General features: G+C 47.6%; 1 protein-coding gene across 1 annotated transcript in view; it reads right to left on the bottom strand.

The window, feature by feature from the left end:
- LOC135909529 (decapping and exoribonuclease protein-like) overlaps positions 1-22,497 on the bottom strand; it is a 92,943-nt gene that overhangs the window by 7,219 nt on the left and 63,227 nt on the right. Inside the window, exons 4-5 of the mRNA XM_065441509.2 lie at positions 16,543-16,678; positions 13,463-13,548 (exon numbers count right to left, since the gene is read on the bottom strand). Coding sequence (XP_065297581.1) covers positions 13,463-13,548; positions 16,543-16,678 — 222 coding nt within the window. The remainder of the gene's footprint in view (positions 1-13,462; positions 13,549-16,542; positions 16,679-22,497) is intronic.

The raw sequence follows: 22,497 nt of genomic DNA, 5'->3' as shown, positions 1-22,497 counted from the left end.
TTAAGCGCTGATTTGTGAGTTTCGATGGTGGGATGTAACATGGCTGTAAAGTGGCCTAAAATCAATGCGTATCATAGAAGCGTAAAATGCAATATAGTATAAAATTATGATAGTGACATATGTAGTTGTCTATGGGTATAGTACGCTTGATAAGTGATCATGACGCTAAAATGCAAGAACATGGAAATAGCTCCTATGCCTCCGGAAGGCCTTTGAACCCAAAGGCTGGGAGGCAGGCGCTTTCTATTAATGCAGTTACCGCAGCAGAAACCTCAGTTAAGAGGCTGTGCTACGGATTTCCTGGTGATATAACATGAAAACTACGTACATCTTTTAAAAATTCGAACAACGACTGATATTTAAAAAGAGGTTCTATACCTATGAACATTTGAGGATGAAGTGGAATTCACTGCCGATGTGGGAATGGAAAATGATTTTTCCTATTTGTGTCTAATTCCCTGCATTGTATCAGGATGTGAAGCACGGTAAGTGGCTCACCACATTTATCACACGTGGTTGGATCGCCACTGGACAAGAGGTATGCGTGTGTGCTGTATGTGTGTCCTATCCTGAGTATGCAAAGTGTTACTTCTGTGTGGCGGTTCTTTGATACCGGGGGCCAGTTGCCAAGATACGGCTTGATAACGTGTAGTTTATTTTCTGTTTCCTTGTCCCACAAGCGCTGCCAGAAAGCCCTTAGCTTTTTTCTTATTGATGGCTTGAGGTCCATTACAGGGACAGTCGTGGAAGCGTTGGAAGCGTTCGTGTGGACGGATGTGGCTAGCTGGTCAGCCAACACGTTTCCCTCTATCTCTCGGTGCCCCGGCACCCAGCATACGACGATATGCTGCTTGGACGCATAGGTGGTTAGTAATGCTGAGTAAAGAGATACAATGACAGGGTTTTGATATTTTTTGACACTTTTCAAAGCGTTTACGACGCTCAAAGAATCTGTGTATATAACTGACTTTTGGATATTAAATTCTTTAATGTGTTTAACGGCGGCCAATATCGCGTAGGCCTCTGCTGTGAAAATACTTGTGCTAGGATTCAATACACCGGAATCCGAAAAGGATGGACCGACCGCTGCGTAAGACACGCCAGAATAACACTTCGATGCGTCTGTAAAGAATTCAGGACAGGAGTATTTGTGCTGCAATTCGAGGAAGTGCATTCGGATATGCGCGACAGGCGCGCGCTTTGTGACAGCTACGAAAGATGTATCACAGTGTATAGGTTGCCACTGCCAGGGCGGGGGCCGTATAACCGGGGCATAAGGTGGTATTCAAGCAGTGCAACCCTTGTTTCTTCAGCTATGTCTCTAATACGCAGTGAGAAAGGCTTTGCCACTGTGGGCCGGTTGCGGAAAAGTTGAGAACTGAACAAATCATTTATAGTGGAATACGCGGGGTGCTCACTGTTTGCGTTCACTCTCAGAAAATACATAAAAGACGAATATGTTCTCTGCAGTTGAAGTGACCATTCATCCGATTCAACGTACAGGCTTTGCACTGGGCTTGTTCTGAAGGCGCCTGTGGACAGGCGAATTCCTAAGGGGTGGACAGGGTCTAGCATCTTCAGAGCAGTTGGAGTAGCCGACTGGTAAACTATGGCTCCATAGTCTAGTCGTGTGCGTATGAGGCTTTTGTACAAGTTCAAGAGGTATTTTCTATCACTGCCCCAGGTTGTGCGTGACAGCAGCTTTAAGATATTCATTGTTTTCGTACATTTGTTTTTAAGATACTTTATGTGCTGTATAAAGGTTAATTTCGAGTCTAAAATTATGCCTAAAAATTTATGCTCCTTGTTTACAGGCAGACGCTCATCATGCAACACAATTTCAGGATCAGGATGCAGGCCTCTTTTTCTAGAGAAAACGACACAGGAGCTTTTTTGTGGGTTCAGTCTGAACCCGTTCTCATCCGCCCATTTGGAGACATTGTTAAGAGCAAGCTGGACCTGTCGCTCGCAGATTGCGAGAGAAGTTGATTGAAATCCTATCTGCACATCGTCAACATATGTTGAATAGAAGATGTTACGTGGTATGTGTAGACGAAGAGAATTCATTTTTACTATAAAGAGCGTGCAGCTGAGCACCCCGCCCTGCGGCACTCCAGTTTCCTGTACAAATTTTCGTGACAGAACGTTGCCCACTCGAACACGGAATGTGCGTTTGGACAGATAACTTTCGATAACATTGAACATATTACCGTGTATACCTAACTGTGAGAGGTCTCTCAATATCCCAAACCGCCACGCAGTGTCATATGCTTTCTCCATATCTAGGAATATTGATACGAAAAACTGCTTATGAACAAAAGCTTCACGGATACGTGCCTCGATACGTATGAGATGGTCATTGGTGGATCGACCCTCCCGAAACCCGCACTGGTATGGGTCGAGCAATTTGTTTGTTTCGAGGAAGTGTAGTGAGCGACAGTTTACCATTTTTTCGAAAACTTTGCAGAGGCAATTTGTTAATGCTATGGGTCTGTAACTTGATACGGAGGAAGGATCCTTTCCGTGCTTTAGAATTGGGATTGTAATAGCCTCTTTCCAAACAGAGGGGATCTCGCCGGAAAACCATATAACGTTGTAGAGGTAAAGGAGGGTTTTTTTGTGTTTCGGGGGGTAGTTGTTTCAACATCTCATATATTATGCGGTCTGAACCTGGGGAGGATGTATTACAACAGTTCAGTGCTGCCTGCAGTTCTGCTATGGAGAAGGGTTCGTTGTACGCCACACTTTTAGCACATTTTCTTTGTAACTTTTGCTGTTCTATTCGCGTTTTGTTCTTTAGGAAGGTTTCGGAGTAGTGCGAGGAGCTCGATATGTGTTCAAAATGTGCACCAAGAGAGTTGGCTTGATCTTCCAGGCTATCTCCGTGGCTGTTTACTAAAGGTAAGGAATACGTTTGTTGCCCGTTAACTTTCTTAACTCTATTCCAGACTTTTCTGTCATCTGTGTAAGAGTTAATGCTTGATATAAACTGCGCCCAACTCTCTCGTCTAGCTTGTCGGCGTGTTCTCCTTGCCTGGGATTTGACATGTTTAAAGTTTTCCAGGTTTTCTGCTGTTGGCGAGTCGCGAAGCAGTGCCCACGCTTTGTTCTGGTTCCTCCGCGCTTGCCTACATGCATCGTTCCACCAGGGAACACGCTGCTTAGAACCAGTGCCGCTCGCTTGAGCAATACACTTAGAGGCGGCATCAAGTATAAAAGCTGTAAAATATCTGACAGCATCAGCTATGGTTAAACCGGACATCTCAGTCCACGTCGTGTGAGTAAGAGCTCGGTACCGTTCCCAATCGGCTGAGTCAACCTTCCACCGGGGGACCTGCGGGAGAAGTTGATCTTGTTCCGTGGTATTCAAGATTATTGGGAAGTGGTCACTGCCATACGGATTATTAAGCACACTCCATTTAAAAAAAGATAAAAGCGTCGGCGATAAAAGGCTAAGATCTATGGCAGAATGCGACTTGTTAGCCAGGCTAAAATACGTGGGCTCCTTTGTATTCAAGAGACATGCTCCAGAAGTAAAAAGCAGCTGTTCAATGACGCGACCACGCGCATCACAACGTGACTCGGCCCACAGACTACTGTGTGCATTAAAATCACCAAGAATCAAATAGGGCTCCGGGAGCTCGTCTATTAATGATTCTATATCGCGTCTGTGAAGGTGATAATGTGGTGGTATATACAAGGAGCAGATGGTTATGAGTTTATTTAAAAGTACGGCTCGAATGGCCACTGCCTCAAGGGGCGTTTGGAGCTTGAAATGCTGACATGCTATACTTCTGTCAGCAATGATGGCTACACCGCCAGATGATGCGAGAGCATCCTCGCGGTCTCTTCGGAAAGTCATATATTGTCGGAGGAAGTTGGTGTGCTTGGACGTTAGATGGGTTTCCTGCACACACAGCACTTTAGGATTAAACTTAGAGAGAATTTCTTGGACATCATCTAGGTTTCTTAATAGTCCTCTAACATTCCACTGTATGATGGTATGCATGTGGAGAAAAAAAAAAGTGCTGTGTGTCTCGAGAGAGAGGAGAGTGACGTTACTTTACAGGGCCTTTGTTAGGCCCTGTAATTGGTGTTTTGTCTTTTCTGGAGCGGTCAAGAGAACCTCGCCGCTCCTTCGACGCTAACTGCGCCATTTGGCTTGAATTGGTGTCCATAGCCTCTTGCAAGGCGCTGAACACCCGCTCCAAAGAGCGATGTGTGCGTCGCGTAGACTTCATCTCCAGCGACGAAGTCTTCGTCCCCACCAGGCCGGAGGTCGACAAGACCCCTGTGGCCTCTGCGGTGCCCTGGCTGCTGTAGGAGCTTGAAGAGGCCACTGGTGTGGACACTTCGAGAGAGGGCAGGGCAGCGTTGGCTGCTCCCACCGTAGGGGCGGGTGGCGCAAGCCTCGGCACGCTAGGCGTGGACCGGGCTACCGCCAGAAGCCGTTGTGCCGCACCCCGTTGCACCACTTCAGCGAAAGATGTTTTCAATGTAAATAACGAGGATACCCTTTGTCGTGCTTCACGGAATGTAATGTTCTCCTTAAATTTTATAGTAATTATTTCCTTTTCTTTCTTCCAAGCTGAACAAACTCTGGAGTATGCAGGGTGACTGCCGTCGCAGTTCGGACAATGTACCTCATCGTTTTTGCAGTCATCAGCAGAGTGACCGGTTGTGCCGCACTTTGCGCACATAAGCTGTCTTCGGCAGCTCTGGGATGCGTGACCAAATCTCTGACATTTGAAGCAACGTCGCGGGTTCGGGATGTAGGGTCGAACATGAAGCTTTACATAGCCGGTTTCAAGTGTCTCGGGTAAAGTAGTTGAACTGAAAGTGAGTATTAGATGCTTTGTTGCGATTTCATTGTCATTCCGTCTGATTTTGATGCGCTGCACATGGATTACGCCTTGGTCCTTCCATCCATCCAGGAGTTCTTCTTCATTCAATGCCATTAAGTCTTCATCTGATACTACGCCTTTGACTGTGTTCATAGTTCGATGTGCGCTGACAGAGACAGGGATGCTACCAAAAGCTACGATATGTGAGAGTCTGTTGTACTGTTCTTTGTCTTTTAGTTCGAGGAGCAAATCCCCACTTGCCATCTTTGTTACTTTATAACCAGCTCCAATTGTCTCTTTTAGGCACTTGGCCACAAGGAATGGGGAAATTGCTCTAGCTTTTGTGGACGTTTGTTCAGTGAAGGACGTGGAATTTCGGGAATGTTTCTTTGTTTCTGGGTAAGAACAGCGAGGTTGCGTCGGTGCGTACCCTTTTCAAGGCACGATTGGGTGAAAACGGGTTGGAGGATCCCATGGAAAAAGTGAGTTTTTCGGCAACGGCGTCTGCCACCCACCACGGAGCCCAACAAGGGGACGTGGCAGAACATGAAAACAAGTCTGCACAGCGACAGCAGTATGCCATTACTATAACCCAATATGGTATACCCAAGGTAGGACAGCCACACCAGGTTAACCCTTGCCGCCAGGAAAAGTCGAAATGAATGGAAAAGATGAGAAGACAGGAAAGATAAAAAGTGGAAGAGAAAGACGAAGATAAGGGTAGAGAGAGAAAGGAAAAGGCAACTACCGATTTCCCCCGGGTGGGTCAGTCCGGGGGTGCCGTCTATATGAAGCAGAGGCCAAAGGGGTGTGTTGCCTCCGCCGGGGGGCCTTAAAGGTCCAAACACCCAGCATCAGCTCAACCCCCAGGATCCCCCTTACCCCAGGCACGGCTAAGCCGCGCACGGCTACACGCGGGAGGGTCCAACCCTCGTGTGCTCGGGTCCGTGGTGTCGCAACGCACCAAACGCCTGCTGATGCAGACGCCCCTGCGGGGAAATTAGATGGTAGTAAATGGGATATGATAGGGCTCAGTGAGGTTAGGAGGACAAAAGAAGCATATACAGCGCTTAAAAGCGGGTACGTACTGTGCCACCGTGGCTTAGCGGAGAGACGAGAACTAGGAGTCGGATTCCTGATTAATAAGAAAATAGCTGGTAACATATAGGAATTCTATAGCATTAACGTGAGGGTGGCAGGTCTTGTTGTGAAACTTAATAAGAGGTACAAATTGAAGGTGGTACAAGTCTATGCCCCTACACGCACTCATGATGACCAGGAAGTCTAAAGCTTTTATGAAGACGTGGAATCGGCGATGGGTAAAGTCAAAACAAAATACACTTTACTGATGGGCGACTTCAATGCCAGGGTAGGCGAGAAGCAGGCTGGAGACAAGTCAGTGGGGGAATATGGCATAGGCTCTAGGAATAGCAGAGGAGAGTTATTAGTAGAGTTTGCAGAACAGAATAATATGCGGATAATTAATACCTTTTTCCGCAAGCGGGTTAGCCGAAAGTGGACGTGGAGGAGCCCGAATGGTGAGACTAGAAATGAAATCGACTTCATACTCTGCGCGAACCCTGGCATCATACAAGATGTATACGTGCTCGGCAAGGTACGCTGCAGTGACCATAAGATGGTAAGAACTCGAATTAGCCTAGACTTGAGGAGGGAACGGAAGAAACTGGTATCCAAGAAGCCAATCAATGAGTTAGCGGTAAGAGGGAAACTAGAGGAATTCCGGATCAAGCTACAGAACAGGTATTCGGGTTTAACTCAGGAAGAGGACCTTAGTGTTGAAGCAATGAACGACAATCTCATGGACATCATTAAGGAGTGCGCAGTAGAAGTCGGTGGTAACGCCGTTAGACAGCAAACCAGGAAGCTATCGCAGGAAACCAAAGATCTAATCAAAAAACGCCAATGTATGAAACCCTCTAACCCTACAGCTAGAATAGAACTGGCAGAACTTTCCAAGTTAATTAACAAGCGTAAGACAGCGGACATCAGGGGCTATAATATGGATAGAATTGAACAGGCTCTCAGGAATGGAGGAAGCCTAAAAACAGTGAAGAAGAAACTAGGAATAGGCAAGAATCAGATGTCTGCGTTGAGAGACTAAGCCGGCAATATCGTTACTAATATGGATGAGATAGTTCAAGTGGCTGAGGAGTTCTACAGAGATTTATATAGTACCGGTGGCACCCACAACGATCGTGGAAGAGAGAATAGCCTAGAGGAATTCGAAATTCCACAGGTAACGTCAGAAGAAGTAAATTAAACCTTAGGAGCTATGCAAAGGGGGAAGGCAGCTGGGGAGGATCAAACTCCAGATTTGTTGAAGGATGGTGGTCAGATTGTTCTAGAGAAACTGGCCTCCCTGTATACGCAATGCCTCATAACCTCGAGCGTACCGGAATTTTGGAAGAACGCTAACATAATCCTTATCCATAAGAAAGGGACGCCAATGACTTGAAAAATTATAGACCGATCAGCTTATTGTCCGTTGCCTACAAAGTATTTATTAAGGTAATCGCAAATAGAATCAGGAACACCTTAGAATTCTGTCAACCAAAGGACCAGGCAGGATTCCGTAAAGGCTACTCAACAATAGACCATATTCACACTATCAATCAAGTGATAGAGAAACGTGCAGAATATAACCAACCCTTATATATAGCTTTCATTGATTACGAGAAAGCGTTTGATTCAGTCGAAAGCTCAGCAGTCATGGAGGCATTACAGAATCAGGGTGTAGATGAGCCATATGTAAAAATACTGGAAGATATCTACTGCGGCTCCACAGCCACCGTAGTCTTCCACAAAGAAAGCAACAAAATTCCAATAAAGAATGGCGTCAGACAGGGAGATACGATCTCTCCAATGCTTTTCACAGCATGTTTACAGGAGGTATTCAGAGACCTGGAGTGGGAAGAATGGGGGATAAAAGTTGATGGAGAATACCTTAGCAACTTGCGATTCGCTGATGATATTGCCCTGCTTAGTAACTCAGGAGACAAATTGCAATGCATGCTCACTGACCTGGAGAGGCAAAGCAGAAGGGTGGGTCTGAAAATTAATCTGCAGAAAACTAAAGTAATGTTTAACAGTCTCGGAAGAGAAGAGCAGTTTACGATAGGTAGCGAGGCACTGGAAAGGATAAGGGAATACATCTACTTAGGGCAGGTAGTGACCACGGATCCGGATCATGAGACTGAAATAACCAGAAGAATAAGAATGGGCTGGGGTGCGTTTGGCAGGCATTCTCAAATCATGAACAGCAGGTTGCGACTATCCCTCAAAAGGAAAGTGTATAACAGCTGTGTTACCAGTACTCACATATGGGGCAGAAACCTGGAGGCTTACGAAAATGGTTCTGCTGACATTGAGGACGACGCAACGAGCTATGGAAAGAAGAATGATCGGTGTAACGTTAAGGGATAAGAAAAGAGCAGATGGGGTGAGGCAACAAACGCGGGTAAATGACATATTAGTTGAAATCAAGAAAAAGAAATGGGCATGGGCCGGACATGTAATGAGGAGGGAAGATAACCGATGGTCATTAAGGGTTACGGACTGGATTCCAAGGGAAGCGAAGCGTAGCAGGGCGCGGCAGAAAGTTAGGTGGGCGGATGACATTAAGACGTTTGCCGGGAAAACATGGCCACAATTAGTACATGACCGGGGTGGTTGGAGAAGTATGGGAGAGGCCTTTGCCCTGCAGTGGGCGTAACTAGGCTGATGATGATGATGATGATATACATACATACATCCATCCATCCATCCATCCATACATATACATACATACATATATATATATATATATATATATATATATATATATATATATATATATATATAAATATACACACATACACACACACATACACATATATATACATATATATATATATATATATATATATATATATATATATATATACATATATACATACATACATATATACTTACATATATACTATATATACTTACATACATATATACTTACATATATACATACATATATACTTCGGAAAGCGGAGTATACTTTGTAGCGTCAGGTTGGTACGGCAGTATGGTGTTCAAAGGGCTTGATGGCTCACGGCCCTACGCACGGAAAAAGGGGGAAAAGCCGGTGGTAGCCCACGTCGCGGTGTTGTACGCGAACGTAACAAAGGGAAGTATGCTGTCCGAGTTGGAGTGGTCGGATGAAATATACATCCGGAACATGTCGCCAAGTGTGCGATTGAAGCGCTCGGTCAGACCGTTGGTCTGGGGATGGTACGCGGTCAATTTGCGAAGAATTATCCTGCACTCAGCGAGAAGGGCTTGGATACCCTCCGACAGGAAGACGCGGCCCCATCACTCAGTAATTCTCGGGGAGCACCGTGGCGAAGAACAAAATTGCGAAGAATGAAAAAACCAACGTCACGGGCGGTCGCTGCTGGCAGAGCTTCACTCTCAGCGTAGCCAGTAAGGTGATCTGCGCCGACAATAATCCACCGATTTCCACGCCCGCTGCATGGAAACGGGCCGTAGCGGTCGATGCCGACGCGGTGGAATGGACGAGACGGGCATGGTAGCGGCTGCAACGGTCCTGTGAAACGCTGGGTAGGTGTCCTGTTTGTTGGCATGTAGTGCAAGACTGAATGAACTTTTGCACAAAGTTGTACATGTCTCTCCAATAATAACGCTGACGCAACCTTGTGTAAGTTTTGAGGATGCCGGCATGGGTGCTTAGGGGATCAGAGCGAAAAGACGTGCCGACGTCAGAACGCATATGGCGAGGTAAAGTGAGGAGCCATTTGCGTCCGTCGGGCATGTAGCTGTGACGATATAGAATGTTGTCTCGGACGGAAAAGTGGGTTGTTTGGCGACGCAGTGCTCGTGTCGAAGGGACGTCAGACGGAGCGGCAAGGTAGTCAAGTAACTTTGCAAGGGTGGGGTCTTTGCGCTGCTCTGTGAACATGTCAGTGATGGTGAATGGTGACAGGTTGGACGAGGAAGCTGACAAAGACGCCAAATCAGGCGTCAGTGGAGAGCGAGGGAGCGTATCAGCGTCGGAGTGCTTGCGACCGGAACGGTATATGACGCGGATGTCGTACAAGAGTACGACATCCGCGTCATATACCGTTCCAAGCAAGCGAAGCGCCCAACGTCTCAAGCATCCAGTCGGGTCTTTCAAGGAAGAAAGCCAACAAAGGGCATGGTGGTCAGTAACAACGGCGAAAGAACGGCCGTAAAAGTATGGGCGAAACTTGCTTAGTGCCCAGGTGATCGCTAGGCACTCCTTTTCTGTGACGGAGTAATTTATTTGTGCTTCCTTTAGAGTACGGCTCGCATAAGCGACGAAGTATTCATCATAGCCAGCTTTCCGTTGCGCTAAGACCGCGTCAAGGTCAACTCCGCTGGCGTCAGTATGGACTTCCGTGGGAGCATCAGGGTCGTAGTGGCGAAGAATAGGTGGTGTGTCAACAAGGGGCGTAACTGCCGAAACGCTGCATCGTATTCAGGTGATCACGCTGCTATGCCGTTACTGACGGAAAGTAAACTTGTCAAAGGTGCCATGATGGATGCGAAATTGCGTACGAAGCGACGAAAATAGGAACGTAGTCCAATAAAACTTCTGAGGGTTTTGATAGACGTGGGCGTTGGAAAGTCGGCAACGGCGCGGAGCTTGTCTGGGTCCGGGAGGACGCCGTCTATTGAGATAACGTGACCCAATATGGTTAGTTTTCTTGCAGCAAAACGGCACTTCTTGAGGTTAAGCTGTAGGCCGGCAGATGCGAGACAGGCCAGAATGTCATGCAGGTGAGCGAGGTGTGTCGGAAAATTGGTTGAGAAAACGACGATGTCGCCTAGGTAACATAAACTGGTCTTCCATTTGTGACCCCTGAGGATGGTGTAGATCATACGCTCAAAAGTAGCAGGCGCGTTGCACAACCCGAAGGGCATGACGTTAAACTCGTAGAGGCCATCGGGTGTAACGAATGCGGTTTTCGGATGGTCAGGCTCGGCCATTGGAACTTGCCAGTACCCGGAGCGCAGATCCAAGGAACTGAAGTATTCTGCGCCTTGTAAACAATCGAGAGCGTCATCGATTCGAGGCAGTGGATAAACGTCTTTTCTCGTTATCTTGTTTAGGCGTCTGTAGCCGACACAAAAGCGAATGGGGCAATCTTTTTTTCTCACCAATACGACAGGTGAAGACCAAGGACTTTGAGAGGGACGGATGACTACGTTTGAGCATGTTGTCCACTTGCTCCGTGATGAGTCGGCGCTCTTCGGCGGAGACACAATACGGGCGATGTCGCAAGGGGGAGTGGGTGTGAGTGGGTGGCATGGCCCAGTGGCATGTTGGCATGGCCAACACCGGTGGCATGGCCCAGTGACGTCTGATTACAGTCGAAGGAGTTGACAAACTGGTGAAGGAGAGCGAGAAGTTGGCGGCGATGAGGGGGGGAAAGAGCAGGGTCGATGGCGTTGTCAAAAACCACTGGAGGTGATAAGCCGGACACCGAAGCGATGGCGTCAACATGACGGAGGGAGTCGGTAGGAACATCAAGGTCGTCGATCTAGACAGCCGCCTGGAAGTATCCTACGGTCTCTCCACGCAGTAGACTGATCGGGTACTGGTAGTAGTTGGTGACCAGCATCACAGTTGACCCAGATGTTACAGTAAGCACGGCAAACGGAAGAACAATGACGTTGCGTTGAGCAAATATATCGGACGGCGTGAACACCACAGTGGCGTCAGATGTGGCATCAAACGACAAGACAACAGCCATCGACGACTCAGGAGGGATGGTTGTGTCGGCATCAACAGTGAGTTTGTCGGCAAAGTGAGGAGAGCTGGTCGGCACTGATTCACAGAGTGGCAAAAGCGACACTTCTGCACGCGAACAGTCAATGAGAGCATGATGACGTGACAGTAAATCCCAACCAAGGAAGAGGTCGTGAGAGCAAGATGGTAGCACGAAACACTCGATAATGTACAGAACGTCGTTGATGGCGACACGGGCCGTGCATACAGCTGAAGCGTGAATTCGCCGCGCGCTGGCAGTGGCGAGCACAAGGCCAGAGCGAAGTGTAGTCACTTTTCGTAGCTTGCGGCAAACGCTCTCGTGAATGACGGAAACGGCTGGTCCGGTATCGACTAGTGCGACTGCGGGTACTCCCTCTACAAAAACGTTAATAACATATTGCGGCGAAGATTGAGGTCTGGAGAACGTCGATGTATTTGCAGTTCTTGCCTCAGGAACTGCAGCAGTCAGTTTCCCTCTTCAGTGGGAACTCGACGACGCAGAGGCCATATCGAACGCCGACGAGGGGAAGGAGAGCGCCGAGTTTCCGACCGGCGATCAGTGTCGAGACGTCGCGGTGAAAATGGAAGGGGGGCGGCCTATTGTGGCGCGTAGCTGGGCGTGTCAAAGCTGGTACACTCAGTTGGGGCGCGGTGGCGACAGAAGCGCGCTACATGACCAGCAATGCCACAGGCGAAGCAGATAGGCCGGTTGTCTTGAGTGCGCCACGTTTCGGTGGGACGCAAAAACTGTGGTGACGGTCGGGCAACTGGAAATGAAGCCGGATGCATGGGCGTTGAAAAGGAAGCTGTCTGTGCAGGTGGCCGCGCAACCACGGCTGCATAACTGAGCGGCAGCGACGTAGGGTGAGTGGCAAAGGTGGTATGGGCCAGCGGCACACTCACAGGATTGGGTAGGGGTGTTGTAGGAGCTGCAGGAAGCGCTTCAGATATCTGAGTTCGGATGGCTTGCTGCAGCGTTGGAGGCAAAGCTGCCGTAGGTGCGTCGCTGTGAGGGAGCAGCGAGAGCTGCCTGGCCACCTCTTCACGAATAAAATCTTTAATATGCTGCGAGAGGGTCGAGTTGGTTATTCCGGTAGAAACCGTGATGCTCGAGACGGAATCGGCGTGCTGAATGTTCTGGGGGGCGATGGAACGTTGGCGGCGCAGCTCGTCAAAGCTCTGGCAGAGGTTAATGAGGACTGATACGCTAGTTGGGCTTTTGGCCAGCAACATCTGGAATGCGCTGTCCTCGATGCCCTTGAGGATGTGTTTAATCTTGTCATCCTGTAACATGCTGGGATTTACCCACTTGCACAAATCGAGAACATCCTCCATGTAGCTGGGGGATGTCTCTCCAGACTGCTGTGCGCGCTGGCGTAGACGGTGTTCAGCGCGTAGCTTACGCACAGCTGGGTGATCAAAGACTTCAGCAAACAGAGTCTTAAACGCGGGCCAGGTCATAAAGTCTGATTCGTGGTTGAAAAACCAAAGTTTGGCTACGTCGGCTGGGTAGAAAGGCACGTCGGTCAGCTTAGACTGGTCATCCCATTTGTTATGGGCACTTACACGTTGGTACGATGAGAGCCAGTCTTCCACGTCGTGTTCGGTGGTCCCACTATGTATGTATATATATATATATATATATATATATATATATATATATATATGCATTGGTGCTGCCCAGCTACGGTCGCACTTGTATATCTTTAATTTGGGACGCGTAGTATTAGGAGACCTAACGTCCGAGGCACGGTGCAAGTGGGCATGCAAGCTAGAACGAAAGAGGGCAGTGAGAGTGGTAATACTCTCTCACCTTCCGTCATCCCCTTCAGCGTGTTCTTTAATAAAGGAAAGCAGCCGGTCGCAGAATTGCAGGCACACGTCTTCTGACCACTGCCCCTGTAATAATAAAGGAAAAATGGACGTTCTACAGCAGACATGTTATACTACAGACTTCACAGACGAAAAGCAAAACAGTGCTATGAAAATACAATCTTGTAAAAAAATATACCTGAAATGAAAAGTCCAACACTCCTGCCAAAATAATTTGCAAAATTCCTCTATGTGCAGCTAAAATATGCATTAACTGCATACCAAGCCTTCTGCTGTCCGTTCGCAGTGTTTACTGACTGGTTCCTTTTGAAGACTCGTTTTTCTTCCTTGGCGAGTTACTGCGAGTGATCCTTGTAGGGTAGGCCTGTTTCTAAACTGATTCTAGCCTCTTTCGTGGGACGATTCCGAAGATTGTCCGGTCCAGGATTGCCAGACTGAGCTAATAATAGCAAAAGTGGGCTACCTTTTCTCCGAGTTGGCATCCGAATTTTTCTTTTCGCTATTTGGCTATTTTTGGGCTACATTTTTGCCTGGGTAAAAAAAAGTGAAAATAGTTAAGCAGAAATGAAAAGCACGTTGGAATCAAAACGCAGACGACAGCAGGTTATAGAAGTTGAGCGCTTCTGCTACAAAATGAAAATTTGGAAGTTCTGTGTGAGAGAACACATATGCACGTCAAAAGGTGAAGGATCAGGGCCTTTTGAAAATTTTAATTAGGAAAACTGGCCTCAGCAAACACGTCTCCATCCGCGAACTAACGCTACCCGCGCGCGCGCGCGTCAGCGAACATAGACAATTGCTGTCTCCACATGTGAGCTTTCGGTGTCCGACGTTTTAAACATGAGATGTTTTTAGGTGCCGTTGACGGTGCGCCGAGGGGGAACTCGGCACCAGAACGGAGGGAGAACACCGAGCAGAACCTAATTAAAATTTGCCGAATTTTCTGCCTGCCGAATGGCGCCTACTTGGCAATTCGCTCGGACCCTTCCAGCCCAAATCGCCCCTGCTTCAAGGCCAACGTAGAACATATCCTCTTCCGTTGCCCCACAGCCATCCGTTCCCCACACAACTCCAAACCCTTCTCCTGTCTTTGCTATCACTACCCGTATCATATGCCGCCGTCGAACGAGTGTTCAGCCAGGTCTCGCTCATTAAAACAGACCTTCGAAATAGAATGTCGAACGAGACATTGGCGACGTTCCTCCACGTGAAGTTTGGCCTGGCCAGGAACGGAAGCTGCTGCAATGATTTTAAACCGGGCAAAGAATTGTTGTCCCGTTTAAGCTCTGAAATTTGGTTGCACCAAGCAGTTCCACTTCGCAATAAGCTCGTGATGCTTAATCATAGCATACCTTTTAATGTCTATATGTCATGCTAGATTTTGTACCAACCACCATCTATTGTTTGAGAGTTTGTCTTGCAATTTTTTGTAGTTTTTAGTTTAGTGCATTGTGCGGTGTTAAGCGAAATTATCATGAGCTGTAAGTAATAATACTGAACGCGTGAATACATGCCATTGCTTAGCGTGTTTAGTGCGCGGTGCGTTTTGTGTGTTCTTTTCGTGATTTTTTGGTGCTCTGGGAAAAATAAAACGGTGAATTTGCAATGAAGACCGCATTTGCCTTATGAATTTGCTTGCATGCCCGCGTTTCTGCACTTCTTGCGCTTGTGCAGCATCTGTTTTCCATGCCGCATGTCCTCTGTGACGATGCACGTGGAGGTCATGCGTGGCGAAGCGTGGAAAAACTAACATGTAGGTAATCATATTTACATATATGCTTAAGCAATAACTTCACGAAAAGAGAAAGCTTTTTGGGTACTTTTGGGCTACGCAAAAGTTTTGCTTTGGCTACATTTGGGCTACTGCGGAGGCTACTTTGGCTACCTGTGGTTGGAGCGATCTGGCAACCCTAGTCCGGTCTCAACATGTGACAAATCTCATGACGATGACTGATGATGAGCTAGATAATTTATTATGAGCGCTGATGATGACTATGATTAAGATGATAAGTGATGACAAATTTTGAAAGCGATGAAAGCCCAAGTTGATGTAAATCAAATGATGCAGCTTCAGCGTGGCTCTTCCACTAAATATATGTTTCATAAGGTCATTGTATCCCCAACACCAATGGAAGATATTTTTAAATTTTTATTTCATTTCACAATAATCCTAAAGGAAGGCCATCTACAGAGGGTATTACATGGGATAAAGGTTACATCGGTGGGGCAAGAGAACAGTGCATAAATCTAAATACAACACAAAAACAAAATTGGGTATAAATAATTACAGTGTATCAACGTAAAAACACGGAAGAAACCAAATAAAAATAGTATCAGTATACCAACTTTACATGATTTGCTCAAACAACGACAACGTCACGGAGACTGGTTATCAGTGTATGGAAAAAAAAGATTCAGTTTACAAATCAGACAGTGAAACATACATTAGGTATGCATGTTACTGCGCAGAGCGTCTTTAAATTCCGAGGTATTTGTTTCCGTGACAACAAGCGATGCAAGATTATTCCACTCTATCTCAGTGCGAGGTATAAATGACTCACCAAATGCGAGCGAATGACACATGATGCATTCGACTTTGTAAGAAATATCGCAACGCGGAAAAATGGCTGAGGGCTCACACATGAACTCGTTATGAAGAGATACGTGATGGTAAAGCTTATGGAATAGTGTTAAACGAGATATATGACGACGAAGGGATAAGACTTCAAACTCGGCGCGATTTTGCAATGCTGTTACTTTGTGCTATACTGCCCTTCATCGTTTACAAATTAGAAGTGAAATCACCATAACGGTTATAGAAAGTTCATTGCGCCACTGAGGCTGCAACTTTGGTATTGTATACAATATATACAGAGGTATATGCCTTCCACAAAAAATATCTAATGAATATTCCGACCTGACCATCTCCAGACACCCACCTACAGTTTTAACTCTACGTGGCACGGTGTCTATGGAACAACATGGCTGACGGACCTTCTTCAGTGATTGGCGCGGCTCTACGCATGTGCGCAATTGCGTCTGAAGCGGAAATTAACGTACCTCGGCCTTGTCTGGCATCGTCATGACGTCGAATTCCTTGATATTCATCAGCCAGCCTTCGTCATCGCGGAAACCGCACACCGCCCTCGAGACGCCTGCGAGGCGCGACTGGGCCCACCAGCTGAGCAGCTTGTGCCTGCCGTAGAAAGGACGCAAGAAACAGGCAAATCTACTGACGACTAAAGTTAAGGTTGTGACATCACTGCGCGTATACAGGTAAATGGGCAATGGAACAGATATCGTCATGAAAAGAAAGACGTAGCAGAAAATATAGTAATTACCGATCTTAGCATCAATAGATATTCAGAGCCCCACATAACATTGCATTATTTAACACAGAATCACACAGGAGCCTATTTAATGAGATCATCACGTTTGTTTCAAATGTGAAATAATTGTGCCACATAACGTTCATGTGGAACAAAATTGGCCTTTTATGAAAGAACGCTTTACAGGCACACAATCCAGGGGTGAGCTAAATAATATAAACGTTTGCTAAGTGTTGCACAGAATGTCCATACGTGGCACATACGCAGCCTCGGTAGCCCACTGTCTACCACGCCTGAGCCGGATAAATAAAGAACATAGAGGGTCGTCGACATGAAGTGTGGACACTTTCCCAATAAACCGCCCTCCCAGCTTCAGCCACTAATTCATACTTGTGTTTAAAATTCAATGGTGTTCTTTGTCTGCTCTTGCGGACCACAAATTCGTACATGAAGTTTGACTTTTAATTGTTTTCCCTGTCTACTCGGTACAACAGTTTCAGTTGTCAACACAGACTACACGGCACACTATATACCTGATACAAACGATTATAAAACTGTGTGAGAGCTTTTTAGCACCATAAATATCAGCTGTTCACAATACACTCAGATATTGCCCAGGCTCCTGGCTCTCTTCAACATGTGCGCAACTTTGATCGTTATGTAAAACATGGTAAGTAAAAACTGCCACTTTCAGCTAGACACATGACGGAAGAACAATAAAAACAGAATATTTGAACTTGAGAGAGTAGATAATACTGATCAGATTGGTAGGCCATACACATTTTTTATATATACATAGGAAGGCAGCCTTCGCAAGTTATTGCGGGAAATACCCCGGCGCGGAATTCACGAATTGAACTTACGAACAAATGATCGCGTCAGAAAAATCTTACAAAAAAAAAACTGAGCGCCATTACACTTTATGATGAAGGATGACCAGCGAAGCAGTCTATGCGAGCGCCGTAATGACGAACTGCACCTCGGCCGCGGGTCGTTCCGGCATTGCACAATCTTCGGGTTTGGTCTACGTATAGGGGGTGCTTACGCTTCCTTCACCTCCGCCTCGGGTCAGCCGGCATTGCACTATCTTCTGAATTGGCCCACGTATAGGGAGTGCTTAATGCCTGCTTGAATTCCACCACGGGTCGGTCCGGTATTGCACTACCTTCGGAATTGGACCACATATAGGGAGTTCTTAACGGCTGCTTCACGTCCGCCGCGAGTCGGCCGGCATTGCACTAACTTCGGAATTGGCCCACGTATAGGGAGAGCTTAACGCCTGCTTCACTTCCACCGCACTCTGTCGGGTATTGCACTATCTTCGGAATTGGCCCACGTAGAGGAAGTGCTTAACGCTTGCTTCACCTCCGCCGCGAGTCGGCTGGCATTGCACTATCTTGGGAATCGGCCCACGTATATATAGGAAGTGCTTAACGCCTGCCTCACCTCCACCACGACTTGGCCGGCATTGCACTGCCTTCGGAATTGGCCTATGTATAGGGGAGTGCTTAACGCCTGCTTCACCTCCGCCGCGAGTCGGCGGGCATTGCACTATCTTCGGGATCAACTCACGTATGCGGAGAGCTTAACGCGTGCTTTACTTCCGCCGCGGTCGGTCCGCTATTGCACTATGTTCAGAATTTGCCCACGAATAAGGAGTGCTTAACGCGTGCTTTACTTCCGCCGCGAGTCGGCCGGCACTGCACCATCTTCAGGATCGGCCCACGTATAAGGAGTGCTGAACCCCTGCTTTCCCTCCGCCGCAAGTCGGCCGGCATTGCACTATCTTCGGAATGCGCCCACGTATAGGAAGTGCTTAAGGCCTGCTTCACCTCTGCCGCGAGTCGGCCGGCATTGCATTATCTTCGGAATTGGCCCACGTATAAGGAGTGCTTAACGCCTGCTCCACTTCCGCCGCGTTCGGTCCGGTATGGCACTAACTTCGGAACTGACCCACCTATAGGAAGTGCTTAACGCCTGGTTCACCTCCGCCGCGACTCGGCTGGCATTGCAGTGCCTTCGGAATTGACCCATGTATAGGGAGTGCTTAACGCCTGCTTCACCTCTGCCGCGAGTCGGCCGGCATCGCATTATCTTCGAAATTGGCCCATATATAGGGGGTGCTTAAGGCCTGCCTTCACCTCCGCCGCGAGTCGGCCGGCATTGCACTATCTTCCGGATCAACTCACGTATGCGGAGAGCTTAACGCGTGCTTCACTTCCGCCGCAGTCGGTCCGGTATTGCACTATCTTCGAAATTGGCCCACGTATAGGAAGTGCTTAATGCCTGCTTCACCTCCACCGCGAGTGGGCCAGCATTGCACTCTCTTCGGAATGGGCCCACATATGGGAAGTGCTTAACGCCTGCTTCACCTCCGCCGCTAGTCGGCCAGCATTGCACTACCTTCGGAATTGGCTCACGTATGGGGAGTGCTTAATGCCTGCTTCAACTCCACCGCGGGTCGGTCCGGTATTGCACTGCCTTCGGAATCGGCCCACGTATAGGCAGTGCTTAACGCCTTCTTCACTTCCGCCGCGGTCGGTCCGGTATTGCAGTACCTTTGGAAAGAGACAACGTATAGGAAGTGCTTAACACCTGCTTCAGCTCCGCCGCGAGTCGGCCGGCACTGCACCATCTTCAGGATCGGCCCACGTATAAGGAGTGCTTAACCCCTGCTTTCCCTCCGCCGCAAGTCTGCCGGCATTGCACTATCTTCGGAATGCGCCCACGTATAGGAAGTGCTTAACGCCTGCTTCACCTCTGCCGCGAGTCGGCCGGCATTGCATTATCTTCGGAATTGGCCCACGTATAAGGAGTGCTTAACGCCTGCTCCACTTCCGCCGCGACTTGGCCGGCATAGCACTAACTTCGGAACTGACCCACCTATAGGAAGTGCTTAACGCCTGGTTCACCTCCGCCGCGACTCGGCTGGCATTGCAGTGCCTTCGGAATTGACCCATGTATAGGGAGTGCTTAACGCCTGCTTCACCTCTGCCGCGAGTCGGCCGGCATCGCATTATCTTCGGAATTGGCCCATATATAGGGGGTGCTTAAGGCCTGCCTTCACCTCCGCCGCGAGTCGGCCAGCATTGCACTATCTTCCGGATCAACTCACGTATGCGGAGAGCTTAACGCGTGCTTCACTTCCGCCGCGGTCGGTGCGGTATTGCACTATCTTCGAAATTGGCCCACGTATAGGAAGTGCTTAATGCCTGCTTCACCTCCACCGCGAGTGGGCCAGCATTGCACTCTCTTCGGAATGGGCCCACATATGGGAAGTGCTTAACGCCTGCTTCACCTCCGCCGCTAGTCGGCCAGCATCGCATTATCTTCGAAATTGGCCCATATATAGGGGGTGCTTAAGGCCTGCCTTCACCTCCGCCGCGAGTCGGCCGGCATTGCACTATCTTCCGGATCAACTCACGTATGCGGAGAGCTTAACGCGTGCTTCACTTCCGCCGCGGTCGGTCCGGTATTGCACTATCTTCGAAATTGGCCCACGTATAGGAAGTGCTTAATGCCTGCTTCACCTCCACCGCGAGTGGGCCAGCATTGCACTCTCTTCGGAATGGGCCCACATATGGGAAGTGCTTAACGCCTGCTTCACCTCCGCCGCTAGTCGGCCAGCATTGCACTACCTTCGGAATTGGCTCACGTATGGGGAGTGCTTAATGCCTGCTTCAACTCCACCGCGGGTCGGTCCGGTATTGCACTGCCTTCGGAATCGGCCCACGTATAGGCAGTGCTTAACGCCATCTTCACTTCCGCCGCGGTCGGTCCGGTATTGCAGTACCTTTGGAAAGAGACAACGTATAGGAAGTGCTTAACGCCTGCTTCACCTCCGCCGCGTGTCGGCCGGCATTGCACTATCTTCGGAATGGGCCCACGTGTAGGAGGTGCTTAACGCCTGTTTCACCTCCGCCGTGAGTCGGCCGGCATTGCACTATATTGATTTGATTTGATTTGATTTATTGATGTCCATTTACACACACACATGTACAGAGGAGTGGTACATGGAGGTGGATGAGGGAAAAAAGCCGCAAAGACGCGGCTTGAGGTGACCTCACCCCCTTAGGTACAATATGGCTGCATGGGGTTACACATCAAGCGCCATATAAATTACATTTATCTAGTGGCCATAAAACATTGCAATTATATAATATATGAAAGAACAGTGAAATGTTTCCACAACAACAATGCAAAACACACTGCGGCATTGAAATAAATAAATGATATACACTTGGTAACAGACAAAAAAGAGGAACATAACACACATTATTAATCATTAACAAACGTGCTCTGATGTGAAAGCAATAGAGTTTTAAATTCTGACAGTGATAAATCCTGTAAATTGAAGCCTGCTCTGTCGTATAAATTCAGTAATCTTGGAAGGTTGTTACACAACATTTGACAACCGTAGTTAGTTCTAGAGCGCGGAACCTTCCAGACTTCAGGTGTACGAGTTGAATAACGGTATGAATTTACGGATAGATTTGCAAGTTCTACAAGTAAAGTATGGTATTACGTTTGGTATTAAAGCAATACTCGCGTAATAGTCTGCAGTTATAGATTTTATGGGCTGTCGCAATGTTGCATTTCTTGAACAGGTTTTCAGTATGGGCGGCAAACGGTACATTAGCGATGACACGTATTATTTTCTTCTGTATATGAAATAATTTACTCAAGTTACATTCAGTTGTGGTGCCCCATACAAGATGCCCATAATGTATGTGAGACACGAATAAGGCATTATAAATCAATAATTTTACAGAGACGGGTAAAGTATATCTGTAGCAATTTAAAACACCTGTTATGCGGCTAAGTTTTTGGAGTACAAAGCTTACATGGTCGTCCCATTGCATGGTACTGGTGAAGTGTACCCCTAACACCTTTGCAGAAAGAGTGAGTTCTATATTTGTGGATCTATACGCTAATGTTAGATCTGGAGGAAGAAGACTCATGCCTTTGGTATGAAAAATTACGGCCTTTGTTTTCGCCGTATTTACTTTTAGACAGTTCTCAGTGGACCAATAGGATAGGAATTGGCCCACGTATAGGGAGTGCTTAACGCCTGCTTCACCTCCGCCTCGGGTCAGCCGGTATTACATTAGCTTCGGAAATGGCCCAGTGGTTCAGTGGTTGAGGATGCAGTGCAAAACTAGAAGTTGTGATTCCGACTCCGGAAACAGCAGCCACGTCCTTGTTATTCTTTATAGACTCATGCGTGAAGCTTTGAGTGCTGCGTGGATAAATGTTTCGGGTTACCGCCGTCACTATGGTATCAGCGATGTTTTGTTGGAAAACTAAAGTATTGAGTGGGGGCCCAGCGATCCTTTCAAGAATCAGTGGAGACGTATTTTGCTGTGAAGTGCAGCTTATGAAATAATTGCTCAGATACAGCAAGAGAAAAAGAGAGAGAGAGAGAAGGGAAGGAAAGACAGGGAGGTTAGCCTGTGTAAATACCGGCAAGCTACCCTGTACTGGGGAAAGGGGTAAAATAAATAAAAGGAGAAAAAGAAAGAAAGTGAAGGAAAATTTACACAGCAAAATTTCAAGGGCATATTAAAAACAGAGTTTATTAATTAGAAACACCGTGAATGTATGGACACGGCATGCATAGCTTGGAGCCCTAGCTACCTTCACAGCGGCATAATCAGTAAAGTGCTGTGCCTCTCCGGGTATTTAT

Source organism: Dermacentor albipictus, chromosome 5 (genome assembly GCF_038994185.2).
Source record: "Dermacentor albipictus isolate Rhodes 1998 colony chromosome 5, USDA_Dalb.pri_finalv2, whole genome shotgun sequence".
Taxonomy (NCBI): domain Eukaryota; kingdom Metazoa; phylum Arthropoda; class Arachnida; order Ixodida; family Ixodidae; genus Dermacentor; species Dermacentor albipictus.
The sequence above is the reverse complement of the archived record's forward strand: the minus strand, read 5'-3'. Positions and strand labels throughout refer to the sequence as shown.